At 47.6% G+C, this 15,340-nt stretch overlaps 1 protein-coding gene across 4 annotated transcripts in view; it reads left to right on the forward strand.

Moving 5' to 3' along the window:
* LOC144170866 (PHD finger protein 20-like) overlaps window positions 1–15,340 on the forward strand; it is a 137,551-nt gene that overhangs the window by 66,350 nt on the left and 55,861 nt on the right. For all 4 annotated transcript variants that reach the window (XM_077700897.1, XM_077700895.1, XM_077700894.1 and 1 more), the window contains 3 exons: window positions 5,528–5,658; window positions 6,593–6,695; window positions 15,198–15,248. In XM_077700897.1, coding sequence (XP_077557023.1) covers window positions 5,528–5,658; window positions 6,593–6,695; window positions 15,198–15,248 — 285 coding nt within the window. The remainder of the gene's footprint in view (window positions 1–5,527; window positions 5,659–6,592; window positions 6,696–15,197; window positions 15,249–15,340) is intronic.

The following is a 15,340-nucleotide window of genomic DNA, read 5'->3' on the forward strand; positions in this document are numbered from 1 at the left end:
TCTGGCACAGTTAAATAGGTTTTCCCATGTGCGGATCGAAAATTGAACAGTTTCACACTTCCGTGGAAGGGCCGCACCCCATCAAAATCGTGGAAAAAAGTGCGGCCCTTATACAACCAAACAGGTTCTAAATCGGGTATCGTTTGAGGAAAATGGGGTTGCGATGATCCTCATACGAACCCATCACCCAAACTGCCGCAGATAGCAACCATAGCAACAAATTTCACAGCTTTTAGGGGCCAAGCACCTTAGGGGCTTGGGCTGTCGGCGTCTTCTGTCGTCGTCGTCTTCTATTGTTACGGTAAATCAAGTTGTCAAGCGGAGGTCAAAAAACAAGTGTATAATAGAAAGAACCAGTTCAAAATAAGCTCACATGATTAGACTCTTTTAAAATACAGAAATAATCAAGATATAATTGTGTTAATAGAGTAAATTCCATCTCTAAATTGGTTTCAGAGTCCAGGTATTCTTCTGTAAAGCATAATTCTCAGCTTGCTGCGGCTTGTGTCACGAAGGCTACTTATGGCCAATCTGTGTCGCATTTAATTGCTTGAATCCCGTTCAACGCAAGAGAGGGCACCACTGCCTCAGCAAGCATGCGATGGATAACACTCAGAGAATCCTCTGCACAAGGCAGCCGGGCCAATGGCGGAGCAACAGACATTAATCCTCTGGGGCGGCTTATTATCCAAACCACCCTTGCGCTTACGTCTTCTGCGTCGTCGACGGGTCCCGCACTGCTTGAGCGGCCAAGTCGGTTGACTCGGGCGCTACTGGGGAATGATGTTGGTCGGTGCTAGCCGAGACAAGCCGGTTTCTTCGGCCCCTGTTCCTCTTGTGGTCGCCTTGTCGAGTCTCCCTGTTCGCTCCCTGCGCGCCTCTTGTCACCTCTCGACTGACGTCATGTCAGCCACCCTGCCATCCCGCCCATTGTACGGCCGGGTTTCCGCAAGACCCGTGATGTGCCCTGGCTGCTGAGTGAGGGGGACCGGGCTTCCGCGATTGTCCCTCTCCACAGAATACTCTTATACGCTGCATGCTTCGCCCCTCCCCAGGTTTCACGTTAGTGGAGATGGCCTGGGATTCCCCCCCCCCCATATGACCTTGATATGGAAAACACTTCCTAGGTCTGCAGAGTATGGTACAACATGTCATCAGTATCATTTGAATCTAGTGGCAGTGTAATGCGAAAATGAAAAAAAAAGAAGAAGAAGAAAGACCCGGTCATCACTGGCCAGCTTTTCAACTCCCCCCCCATCGGTGACCAAGAGAACACATGCAGCATGCTTTACGAACAGCTGCTCCATGGGGCAGGAAGTCCGGATTGATGGGATATAAGCTGCCGTGAAAGAGGTCAGTGCATATCTTTCGCGGGTGATAAGTATCGTGCCACGCTGCGTCAGCTACAGGCAAGTACAGACATCAGCCACAGACAAGACAAGTATCCTGCTACTCTGCCCTAATTGCTAGCCTTCCCACAGTCGCGTGACCGGAAAGGGGCAACGTTGGCAAAAAAGTGCTCAGCCTTGGCGCCAAGTTTTTTATCGCTGGCCAGAGAGTCGCTACTTCAGCGGTCTTGAGCATCGGTTGCCTTGGAAACCAGGCACAAGCCGCTCTCGCATTCGGATACGGTCGGGGACACGACCGGGGATCCGGATTAAGAATGGGGCCCCACCGTACACAACACGTGTCGAAACAGGCGTCCCCGTCACTCCCATTGTAAAGCGGGCGATGCGGTTGGCATAGAAAGAAATACAAGAGGCGATGGTGTGGCCTGTAGGCCGTGTTTTACATAGCTCCGTTGACAACATGGCTTTGTCAAAGCCAAAGAAGTATTTGCAGTTTTTATATGTTTTGTGCCGTCTCCGAAAGGTGAGTACCGTATTTATTCGAAAATAGGTCGAGCACGACTATAGGTCGACCCCCTAAAAATTGAAGTCGCCGAAAAAAAAAATAATATATTCGATTATAGGTCGACCCATACTTTTAAGAAAAAACTTGAGGAAACTTTTTAAAACTCCCATTTATTTACAACGCGGTCACCTCACTGGTTGGAGCCACACACTGCGTCGTCGTCGGAACTTGCGCCGCATGCGCCGCAGTTCATTACCCACCCCCGCCCCCGACTGGCTTTGAAGGCTGAACGGCCAATCCTGCCTCGCAGCGCTAACTGTTGAGCTTTGGTCTGAATATCGCACGCTCCTCTTCCACGGGCAGCCGGAGTTTTTTCTCGAGAGCATCGTGCCTTCCAATTGTAGGGCCACGAAACGCACGACGCAGTCCCCTACAAGCAAAAAGTTCGTCCCGCTGTTTCCGCCATCCCCTGATCAGCTTTTCATTAACGTCTAACTCTCGCTGAGCGGCGCAGTTGTTCAAGTTCTCAGCAAACAGGATCACCCGCCGCTTAAAGTCCGACGTGACATCGCGAAATGCGCACGAGAAAAACGTTATGTGCGGAAATCACAACGAAGCAAACACAAAGAAAGCGCATGAAACGGAGAACGGGAGATAGTAGAGACAGCGAGCGAAGCAGGCAACGCCGTTCCGTTCACGAGGTGGCTACGCTAGGTGGCGAAAGTCACCTTTACCCCCACCTCGCGCTAGCCGCTACCGCGGCTCCGAAGACACCAAGCCAAGCCAATCTGGCTCTCTAGCCAATACGTCAGCTCGCTTATAGTGCCTAGAATATACTAGGCACTATAGTTCGGCCGCAGGTAATGCGCGATAGCCGGCAGTGACTGTGGGTGGTTTTCTTACGCTGATTGTTTTGTTATTTTTTCCCTTATTTTCTTGCCTGTCTTTGTTCTAGATGCTCCGCGCTGCCGCCTCAAATTGAGGAGCGCCGGATGCGACGGAGAAACGGATCGCTCGGTGCGCTCGCCATTTTTGATCACAACTATAGGTCGAGGTTCTTCGGTCACGATTATAGGTTGACCCTCAATTTTTAAGCACATTTTCGGAAAAAAAAGGTCGACCTATATTCGAATAAATACGGTACTCCGGATTTTGCACTACTTGTGCATGCGACGTGAGCGCGCAGCGGGAATACTGCATTTGGCAACGATTGAGCACCAGAACTTCGTTCGCACCGATATCGTACTCGAACAATTTTTTCAAGAAAGCAAAGTCCACCACAGGTGAAGTCTGCAAAATGATCAGCAGGTGGACTATATAGCTGGGCAGTCGCAGTGTACCCTGCTTCTCCCAATTGTAAATAAATGTAATTTTGAATTTGTTTGGTTTGCGGAATTGTTGTGGCTTTGAAATCAAGGCTGATATCGTAAGCTAGAAAAATCACATAAGTTCCAAGCCTTCTGTTTCCCGATTTTCGAGGTCGGCAGGTATGTGATTAGGCAAAGCGTGCGCTCCTTCGTTCCGCAGCCCTCCGACTGGCTGCGGCGCGCACCATCTCCCCCACCTTCCAGCAAGACTGCATAGCCTTGCCCGCAGCGTCTGCTCCCTCCACCATTCTTCTCGTGGATTGAAATTTTTCTGCCCTTCGTATTTCTAGTGTTCCTCATTCCCCTTATTTATATTTCGCATTGCTCTTGTGTATAGGATTTTATTTGTACTCACTCCCATGTATTTTAGCTGTACATTTTGTGTGTTTCACTGGCACAGGACGTCACTTGAAAGAGAGCAAACGTAAAGTGAGTGGAAAACGAAGACACACATGGAACAAGGAAGCTGCATCATCGAAAATGGCAAATGCGTCAGCACAGCACATCTCCCGTTGGCTCGGATGGGCCAAGCTGTCCAATAGCGTCAACGTCTGCGCCAACGCAAGGGAGTTCGCCGCTGCACGGGGCTAGCCCTAGTTCGTGCACAAACTGCATTGACACTTTGTTTTACACTGAAGAAGGGTTGGTGGCGCGTGAACCCGTTGCAGGTAACATGAAAGCTTCCTTCGCTGAGAAGTCAGGAGCTTTGCAAAAGTGTGATTTGCTCAACATCCGTCTTGCAAGCGACGGCGGCGATTGTGGTGCCGAGTTCATCAGCCTGGACATAAAAGTTCTCAGCAAGCTTTTCGCGTCTGCAACATGCAGCAAGTGCGGGACGGCGCCTTTAACGCTTTTGAAGTGCAAAGAGAAGCAGTACGGCCTTGTGGTGAAGCGTCTTCTGTGAATGAAGGATTTTCGTGAATGTTGGAAGCGCTGCATCATCGGGGAGTGACAGCCTTAATTTTTTTTTCCACGTTCTTGTGATTGATTAAATACTGGTCAGCCTAAATTTAACTGAGGATGCAGACAAAGACGAAAGACGAAGCACAAGCGCTGACACTACCAACTGAATTTTTATTACGCCTCGCCTTGTACATTTATACCCTCCTCTAGCCACGTGGTCCAGGAGCAATAGTGCGCAGTAGTTTTTCTTTATCAGTTAGCGCAACCGACACAGTACTGACACAATCGTCGACGCCCTCTTCAATTTCCATAGCTTCAATGATTTTGCGCGCAAGCCTATCGTTGTTTTTATGCATGGTAATGACGCCATGGCAGTCCACTTCACACTTGGGGAAATCTCGGAGGTGCATGGCCCAATGTCCTGACGGAACGTTCTTTGTTGAGGCCTTGTGCTCCCGAACTCGGTCGTTGATACAACGGCCGGTCTGGCCAATGTCGCTTTTTCTGCACGATAACGGTAGCTTGTGCACAACCCCCTGCACACATGCTGCATACTTGGTGCGGTGGTTGTTTGTGCAATGGCTCGCTATCATTATGTTCTGTTTGCTTTTTGGCTTCTGTTGGCTTTTTGTCCGCGCTCCTGACATCTGTATTATGGTGCCTAGTGATATCTGTATTTCGATGTCGAATAAACTTGACGTGACTTGACTTGAGGTATATCAAATTGTTGCATACATCAAACAGTCCAAACATCCTCGTAATTAGATTATCAGCACCGTAGTCTAGCGGTACAGGCCGACTTGTTTCCACCTTTTAGTGTCCCTTTGGATCGAAATCTGCCCATTTAACTGAGGTCGAACGAGTCCTGCTGACTCCAGTTTTGGGTTGTCACTTTCCCGGCTTTTTATTTTCACCAGTTGGGCACACTGAACTAGTTCTTCTCGAACTGGCCTTTCCGCCGATGCCAGAGCTTGGGCCGTTATCGCTCTGCGCTCTATGCCAGCAACAGGGTCCCCAGTTTGGGCCCGAAACCAACGAGTTAGGGCTCCACAAAACAGGGACGTTTCTATCAGTATCTCGCATCTAAAAATATTTGCAATGGTATGTATGCACCTTCTGTTTGTTATTTGTATTTGAAAATGTTTCACTCAATTTGAGAAGGGTTTTACCATTGTTTGAAAGATGTACATTCTTCTTTTTATTACTCCTTACTATTCAAAGCGTATTGTGTTTTATTTTGTGGCATGCTTACGAGAGAGTGGCAGCGTCCAGCGACATGGCCTGAAGCCGAGTTTAGCAAAAGCGCTCTGGGAAGACCTGGGAAACGGGGGGATTTTGAACGTGCCAAACGTGGTGCTGATTGGAAAGAGTGTCCGAGCGAGTGGTGGTGCTTGCCTGTGCAGCCAAGGACCCACCAGGGCCGGGGCCGGACAGCGCGGCCGTGAGCGAGGCTGACGTGTCCCTGGAAGGGAAGAGCGACGAAGTGGTGCAGTGTGTCTGCAACTGCGAAGAGGAGAGCGGCCTCATGATGCAGGTGATGAGCGGGCGTTCTGTGCACTTCCTCTCCTGGGAGCTTTGGGCGAGAGGCCCCAGCTTCGTAGGTGATGCCTGGGAAGGTTTGGGCGGAAGAAGCAAGGCTTTCAAACATGGAGGCATGCAGTGGCATACTGTGCCTTCATTGCCACCCCACTTCGTTTAGAATAAATGTCTTTAAAGTGAGCCCCCATTTCTGCTAAAGCCAAAGCTTACAGCAATGCAATGTTTGACATGCACAGCTAAATTTCCTATTCCTTATGTGTGCCCATATTTCGAACTGGAGCTCTGAAACGTGACCAAGCAGAGTAATATGACGACTTCCTGGAAGATATTGGCAAGAGGTTGAAGTGCACATGCTGAGCTGAGTCGCCTGCCGTCCTGTGGTAACCGCAATGCTTGGATGAAAGCAAACACATGTTGTGCGCGGCAGTAATTGGTGTAATTGTATTATGAAAGGAGAAAATACCTTGTGCAGATAAGGAAAATATAGACCGCTAAGTTCCGGCATCTGCTTGTTTTTGAGGTTGAATGAGACATGGCAGGGCAATGTTAAAAGAATTAAATTAGAAATTTAATGGTGGTAACATCACGTTGGAACACGAGGCAAACTAAACTGCTGCTCTGATACATGTTGTGAAAGAAAATTAGAGAAGTGAAATGTTTCTGTTCCTTAGCACGCTTATGTGTAACTATGTCCCAAAATTAGCTAATGCGATGGAGTATGTAGCGAGAGTCAGCTTGTCGATAAATTGAACATTGCCAGAGAGCAGCGTGCAGGCAACGAGTTTCGAAAGCGATCGGTTTCAGTATGTTGCCTTTGCGAGCCGTGTTTACAATTTCTGTGTCCATGTCCTTTCCGCTTCCCCTCCGTGAAAGTACAGGTGGTGGTCATGTCGAGATTGAGTGTGGTTTTTTGTTGTCCTCTGAAACAGTGCGAAGTGTGCCTCACCTGGCAGCATGGAGCATGCTTCAAAATTGAAGAGGAAAAAGACGTTCCGGACAAGTACATCTGTTACTTGTGTGTGCTCCCGCAAGGTAATGCACAATTCCTCTTCCTGTGTTTTTCTCCTTTTTCTTTTCTTTTTTTATGCTCATTCACCAGCATTTCGCTTTGCTAGTCGCTTAAGAGCTCTCACTCGGCAAAAGTAAACTAGCTTGCACAAAAGTGTGATACATGAGACATGCCACTACAGATAAGCCTGCTTCAATGAAATTTAAGCTGCAAAAAAGGATCTCCGATTAGCTGTCAACTGCTAAAAGGAGGTAATCCGCAAAGGTTTACTTCTCAGTGAACAGCATTGTCAAGCAACCTGGAGATGGTGTAGACGTATGTCGCAGGAGCCACGAAGATCCACACTAAAAGCGGCGCCGCACTGTAAACAAAACATGCTAGAATCCAACCGTATCGCAAGCTACCTTTCAATCATTCGTTTATCATCACTCAAACGAATGCCACTTTATAAAAACGGAGGTACGGTCCTTATTTCGTCTTTTTTCCTCGCATCTGACGCCACTGCTGCATGGTCTTACTAACTATGAGCGCAGCTTTAAGTTAGGCTTTAAGTTTTGAGTGATCTGCATTCGTTTGCGTTTAGAAGAATGGATGCCTCAAAGAGGGAAGTGGCGGCGAGACAACGCAATAAGAGCGCAGGGTGGATTTTTTTTTTCTTTTCCCATTTGCCCCTTGCGTTCACGATTCCGCAGGCGATTGCTTATCAGCACAACGTAAAGGTAGTGGAAACGTTCTGCGTTGCGGCTCGGCTCGCTATCTCCAGATGTTTGAGAAGGAAAAGGGTGGTTGCTTCTGCACAAGGTTCTACTCGCAACAACTTACTGCGCCCAAGGGAGGGGGGCAATGGGGGAGAGGGTGCTCACTACCTTCCGAGGTGTGCCAGAGCAAGGGCAGGGGCCCTGTTCTCGACGCCTTAAATTTACCATGAACTGTGCATTCGGCGGAAGCTTTGTCTGATTGGCTTTCACTGTTGGTCACGTGCTTCCGGTTGACAAAGCGGTTGTGTGTGTTTTCGTCATTTTGACGTTTCGTGACATTTACTGAAACCAGTTCTGAAGTTCGCGTAACTCTTGGCCGGCAATGGAAAACTAGATGAAATGCAGGCCTGTTTTTGCTATTCAACAACAATGCGACACTGCGCGGGCGAGCCCCGTGCAGTGCGCTCCTATTCCATGGTAGGCTCTATCGGTCGTTGGCACCGGAGACTGGAGAGACCTGTTTTGTTGGCACACAGCCCTGCGTGCACACCTTTTCTTTTTTTTGGTCAAATAGATCCCCACAAGTCTTCATTTGGTCTTGGAGGAGGAGGAATAAACTTTATTGCAGTATGCAATTTAGGGGTGGGTGGTGACCACAAGGCACAGCCCGGTGGTGACTTTGGCAGAGCGTCCCACGAGGGCTTTTTGGACCCGAGTGTTAGAGCCTCCCAACGCCGCCTTCCATTGATCAACGGGGGGGGGGGGGGTAAGGGGTATTCTGTGGCAGATGGCGGCGACATCTCCGCAAAGGGGGCATATGGGTGATGGGTACTGATCAGGGTATATGCGATGAAGGTGTGTGCGACACGAGAGGGTATTAGTTTGAAGGAGCCACCACAATCGTTCTTCCATTGTAGAAAGTAAGGGGTGGGCTGGGGGGCATTTGTGGCGGAGGAGGTGGTAGTACAGTTGAACCTCGTTATAAGAGACATGGATGTAAGAGACAAATGGGTGTAAGAGACACTATTCACCCACATGGTTGGCTGCCCTATCTTTCCCATTAAATTGACCTCTTTTATAACAGACATCAGATGTAGAAGACAGTTGGTTATAAGAGACAAGTCATCCTTGAACTTTAATCAATAATCTCACTTGTAACAGACATTTCAACTTCAGATGCAGTGCCACCAGTCACTAATTGCAGTTGCTTCCTTTGTGGGAACACAGGTGAATGACAGACGCCTGCAGTTGCTATTTATTATAACTTCAGCACACACACATTGGTTCAGTCAGCTATGAAATGATGATGAGAAGCCCTGCCAATGGAAATGCAAATTACAGAAGTGGTTGAAGCTTACTGCCATCCATTGGAGTGCGACTGCACATGCGGGCTCTCCCACTCGCGTAGCTCCCAATCAAGAAGCATCGCAGATGTTGAGTCCTGCAAGCGTAATGAATAGCCTGAGCACACAGCGGAAGAAGCTGTGCGCTCTGGCTATTCATCAGGCTTGTGAACTCAACATCTACGATTCATCTTCCACAAACAGTGAAAGGAAAAAAAGCTTGTAGAATAGGTTGTAAAAAACAGTGTAAATACAGTCATGAAGCAAACAAAGATTCAGAACTGTTTCATAAATTCTGGGGGCCAAACATAAATTAGAATGAATCTCTTGCAACATGCTGTAACGTTTTTTTGAGCTTGTTTTAGTCATACAATGCCCACATTAAACTAAGGTCTGATTAGTAAGTGTCTGATCGGTTCTAGGCCCGATCGGTTCTAGGCCCGCTCTTATTTTTGTTGTTTATAAATGACATTGTCACAGACCTGTCAGTTCCAGTTAAACTATACGCTGATGATTGTGTATTATATGAGAGAATTAGTTCCATTGAAGATCAGGCCAGGCTAAACGAAAACTTTGCAAAAGTAATTTCTTGGTGTGATAAGTGGCAAATGTCAATAAACTTTGAAAAAAAACGGTATTTATGAGAATAACACATAAAAAGTGACCGCTTTTGTTTTCTTACACAGCAAACAACGTTTTACTTTCAGAAGTACAGGAGTACAAATATCTCGGTGTTTGGATTTCAAATGACCTGTCTTGGACGAAGCATATTGATGATGTAACCGCAAAATGTCTTCGGAAACTTTTTTTCTTAAGGCATTCGTTAAAGTCTGCCACACCCGATCTACGCCTTCTTGCCTACAATTCAATAATTCGCGCGATAATGGAGTACGCAGTCGTCATTTGGGACCCTTTCACTAGGAATAATATAGAAAAATTAGAAAGAATACAAAAGAAAGCAGTTCGATTTATATATAACTCATATGGTCGCTCCTCCATTACTGAGCTCCTAAACAGAAGTGGGTTCCAATCAGTTTCCGAGAGAAATCGCATCTGTCGCTTAAAATTTCTTTTTCAGTTAGTCAAAGGGCACTACCGTGTAGATACGTCGCATCTTTTATCCTTTTCTTCAGGTTATGCTACCAGAAAACGACACTCCCTTATGATTACACCACTTGTTCCGCGAAATAACTGTTTTAAATATTCTTTTTTCACACGTACCATTGTAGATTGGAATGACCTGGCGAATGATGTTGTTTCACTAAGTTCATTATCTTTATTCGAGTCGCACTTGCTTTGATTGTTGTCTTTTGTTTCTATTACCTGCCATCGACTATGTTTCTGTATAACTTTGTGTCATGTTATGTACTCGTATAAGAGACAGAAACTGCTCCCCAATACGTGTCTCTTATAAAGAGGTTCAACTGTACGTGGTGATAACCATGTACCTAATAAGGCTATCTTGAGTGGGTTGCGCTCCATGGTCAGGGGTAACTCAAGCCCCTCCATCACGTCCACGGCCGCTTGTTTAACTAGCGCCATCTTTGAAGAGTGCCGCTGCGTAGTTCCACTTTCGCCGGATTCGGGAAACCTGTTCCCGTCCTTCTCTGGCGTGCGGCAGCCGGCGAGAACAGTCACGGCTGGTAAATACGTGCACACTCATGCGCGCTTTCTGAACACTCTTTGGCTGTCCAAGCTGACTTTGTGCACGGCAAAATAACAATGCGCGCATCTGCGCGCCACAATGATGTGGTTGCGTTAGCAAGTGGTGGCGGCTGATCATTCACCGTCATAAATATCATGGCGGCACTTCCGAGTCGGTAGCTCAAAGGAAAGAAGGAAAAGGACGAAGCCCCTGGATCATTTGCGACTATGCGATTGACGAAAGCACTATGTGTGTGGCTTGGACAGAGCTTGGGAAGCAAAGTGCCAATGCAGCTCCATCCAGTGCGTGTACCTACGCTGGCGAAAACGGTGGTAACAAAACACGGCGGCGCACCCACTTCCATAGCTCGGAGAAGAAAATGAAAGGGGGAGGGCCAGTTGGTGCTACTTAACATTTGCGGCAGACGAGAGCAGTATGGAGGGGCTGTAGGGTATGTAATAGAAAGGCCTGTTCAGGCAGTAAGATCTCGAGCTGCTGTGTGGGCAGCCTCATTACTCCCTGAGCTGGTCTGGGCCGGTGTCCTCACGAAATGTCATACCAAACTGCCCAAGGTGAGGCCCGAGGTGAATTTCTGAGCACTCTTTTTGGTAGCGTCATCAAGGTTGGTTCCTAAACCACCACAGCTTCTCTTCTTGCACTGCTTTTATTCTTTAAACCAGGGTGTTAAACTGGAACTGATCCCCATAAAATAACGGTTACCGGTTCATGACAAAATGGTTTGACCATCCATTGTTGATAATGCACAGTCAACATCTCTTTCCTGAAAGAGCAACCTCTCATGCTCTTTCCCCCCTTGGGAGCAGGCAAGTGCAACAATATCAATGCTCTGTACGTGGCCGCAACACGGCGAAATATATGCTCCCAAATGTAGGAATGCAATGTTGTAACTGGTCGCGTGGGCAGAGTGCAAGGCTGAGCAAAAGAAATAAGAAACTATCGGCATCCTGCAGTCGATATGAAACACCGACTTTTCCCCTCTGTCGCTGTGACTGAACAGGAGCAGTTAGGCCGCAAGATTTCGCAACGGCAAAGGCCCACTCCCTGAATGTGTTTCCGTGTTGCATTTCATATTTTGCTTAATTTAAAAATGTTGCATACCTGGAAAGGCTGGAAAGACTAGTGCTATCGCTGGGCAGGATGCAGTTAAGACGCTGGGCAGGATGCATGTTCGATCACCGCCCCCATGCAGCTGTTTTAGTTGTGTATACAGAAAACAAACATGTCAATTTGTCGATATTTCGACACTTGTGAAGATTACCAGGTGGTCAAAATTTTCCACTGCCCTGCAATATACAGTGCGCCTTCATGCAAGCATAGCTTCAGAGCATCAAATGCGCCTATATTTTTGACACGTGTCCCATGAAACGCAAGTCGTCTTGAAGATGTCTTGAGACAGCTTGGAACATCTTGAAACAGTTACTTCCACATGAAGAAGTCTTGTAAACTTATAGTACGAGCAGTGTCAAGAAGTTTAGTTGAGTTGTGTAGATGTCTTGCTAGCACTTAATTAGCCGGCTATAAGTGTCGTTAGCACAGCTGCGAGACCACTTCAGGGCGGCTTGCATAAGTAACATTTCAGCTAAGGTGTCTCCGAGAAGTTTGCATTGGCTCGTTGTGCAGATGACTTTTAGATTTCCCATAGCCCCTTTTGTGTTTCATTGGGTGTGTTTGCGGAAAAACAAAGGCAGAAGGCCCATCACTTGGTATTAAGTTATTTCACCCAGAGTTCATACGCGATTAATTTCTGCTCATTTTTGGTACCTCTAGCCATCAAATAAGCACAAAACCAAGAGGTAGATTTTTCTCTGGATGTTTGGCCGACCCATCCCATAACCGAACCTGTCACTGCGAGGGCAGCGGGCGCCACGGTGCCTGGTATAATTGTAAGTTTCTCAGGAAGCGTAGAGCAGACAAGTTTGTACCGGCCATTTCTCGTTGTACGTTGACGTCAGAAGTTTGTTACAAGTCACTCTAGTATGTCACCGCCCACGGCCGGACTGGAGGAGCGGCGAGCGCGCACTTTCATACGGTCTGCGCACCCAACAAGGAAACGATACAGCAGAATCTTGACAGGGTGAGGGCGGTTCGAACCAACCCTCTACCCTCCCAACCCTCTTTTTTCTTAGTCGACGCATCGCCTCTGGCCGAGCGAGCCGACAACGCTTGCCGCACGTGTTTTGGATCTGCCGCTGAATATCACCGGTACCAATGAATGCCTTCGCTGCTATATCTCACCAAAAAGAAGAGAAGACTCGTTGTACACTTCAGTTGCATGATTAAGAGTTTTAGCTGTATGTTTTTGACAGTGCGCTCGCTGCCAGCGGTCCGCTCAGCCCGATCGGAGCGTGAGCAGCAGAAACACGTTTAGCTAAGCGATAACCGTATCTCCCTCGGCGGGAAATCATTCGCGTCACTGTCGTGCCCTGTGCGCGTGCAAACCAAGGCATCATCCGAAAGGAAAAATAAGAACTGATATTTCAGTCACAGAAAATGCCGCGTTTATTGCCTGCCTCACCATTTTCATATAATACAGTCGCTGATAAGATATGAAGGCCTCGCATATTTTTCTTCATGTGCCCCCGAGTTAAAATGTTTCTTTAAATTTTTTGATTAGGCGCTTATGAGTGATAATGTTAAGCTGTTTGACCCTATTAGACCGAAAATTCAGAAGGGGGGAAGGAGTCGCTTATTTTAATGACGCACATGTAAATTTACACGGACAGGTATCACGTGTAGCCACAGCAGGGCTAGGGCAGTGGCAAATGCGCGCGCGCGCCCCCGCTCTACCCCGCCCGTGCTGTAGGTGGCCTTAGCGAGGGTTAGAGTTCCTTTATATAGCTCCCGCAGGAAGCTATATACAGGAACTCTAGTGAGGGTTGGTCCGCAGCGCCACGAACTAGCGGCGGTGAAAGGTGGGAACTATACCCGAAGCGCAGGCCGTATGAAAGTGCGCGCCCGCCGCTCCTCCAGCCCGGCCGTGCACCGCCATACAGCTTACAACGTCATATATTTTGTGCTTTGTGGCCACAAAACTACACGAATAACGCTACATGTTTTTGAAACTGTGCTAACAAACAACCTTGTTTTTGTTTTGCAAAGGTTTGAAAAAAAAAAATCCAAGATGGCCTTTTCCTACATAAGTTTTCAAATTACAGCAAAATTCCCGATGCACCTGCAATGCAGTGCATTTTTGAAATTGAACCCTTTTTCTGTGTAAACTAAGTTTGGCATGAAGAATAAAAAAGATAAATGAATATGTAATATTAAAAAATTTGCGGGCTGACGTATGGGATAGCAGAGGACCCCGGCTAGCTTCACTAGAGAAAGGACTACGTGCCATACACAAGCCTGTGCTGAATCCGAAGACTCGCACACGGGTTCAGGTACTCACATGCGCTAACAGACTCCGGCAATCCAAAGTAGATACAGGGCATATACCAGACAATATCGCTTGCGGAGAGACAGTGGCTCCGTTCACTCGCTCAAGCCGCGGGACTCAGACCTCGATATCGGTCCTCACGGCCACGGGAGCAGGGGAGGCATCCCTTGCGACAGATCAGGGCAGAATGGAGCCAACTGGGTTCACCGTCGTCGGGGCATTCGGAGCAGGCACTGCCGAGCCAACCGATTCCGACCACATCGCCCAGTTCACTCCCGGCGGAAGGCTCATTCGTCCACCGCAGGTCGTCCCCTGGTCGGGGAGAGGGTGGCGCGAAGGAAGAGAAGGCGGCAAGCTGGTCCTCCTTCCCCCGCACCCTCGTGCAAACGTTCACGGCAAGCCAGTTCGGCGCGTCACATGGGGTCACGAAGAGGTCACGACTCGCGTGACACGCCGGCTGCCCAAAATGGCGGCTCCCAGCTCGCGAAAACATGTGCAGGCGAGGCGTAGGGAAACAAGGGTCCTCACAAATTGTATTCCCTACCTCGTTTAAATACAGAAAAACAGGACCCCACATTTTGGAAATGTTTGAGAATTTGTCGGGTTTGTAATAATTTATCAGAAAAAGATTCTTCTGCAAAACAAAAATAAACACGGGAACCCATTGGAAAATATGTGTGGACATTAAATAAAATGTTTGGCAATACCTGCGATGTATTGTCTTGCAGAGGTGAAAGTTTCCAATTCGCACCATTCGTTCAATGGCTTGTGACCCAAGCAGGCTTGGTTTTGCTTCTTTTGAAAAGGGAAATAGTTTTTTTTTTTCCAAAGTAATTTAGGTATCATGTTACCTGTGCACAAGAAGCTATGTAGAAATTTTTCATGCAAATTAAAAATCTCAACTGGCCATGCCTGTCCCATCTCGTGAAAACATCGCTAACTAGTCCCCAGGAGGTCATAAGGACTGGGCGAGAAAGTGCCTGGTGAATCGTCACTACGTCATCTGCTTTCCCTAATATCTGTCCCAGATGTTAGAAGTTCTATTTGAAACTACACCACTGTTATTGGGAAAATGTAGTATTTTGAAGTTTTGTTTGTATTTTGTTTTTATGGTCTTAAGCTACTGAAGATTTTTGTGTCTTCACTTATATTTGCTTGGACCACGAACCGGTTCAAGCTTCCGAACTGGCTTGGTGCGTGATTTAGTTGAACCAGAACTGAACAAGAATGAAATGAATTCACCTAAACCCGAACCGTAACTGAACCAGTACTTTCTTTGGTTTGACACACTGCTTTAAACTGAGGCATTTAAAAGTGGCCCCTGATCATTGGCATCACTTTGCGTGTAGCCGTTGTTCAGTGTACAACGACTTGAGGTAGTTCTGCTTCGGTGGCCTTGCCTAAATTGCTTGAAACCTTTGTTGGTTCCCCATTTTTAGAGAAAGTGGAACTGCTGGACGTGACGGAGGGCGACCAAGAACCTTGCTCAGGTGTGTAATTCCTTTAACTCCTTTGCTACTGCATCCCTCTTTCTTCTTCTGCTTGTTCTCTAGCACGTAGCACGTTGCGCTGCTGAGCACGA

This window comes from Haemaphysalis longicornis, unplaced genomic scaffold, assembly GCF_048455015.1.
Source record: "Haemaphysalis longicornis isolate Haplotype H1 unplaced genomic scaffold, Haemaphysalis longicornis Haplotype H1 scaffold_2, whole genome shotgun sequence".
In the NCBI taxonomy this organism is placed as follows: Eukaryota; Metazoa; Arthropoda; class Arachnida; order Ixodida; family Ixodidae; genus Haemaphysalis; species Haemaphysalis longicornis.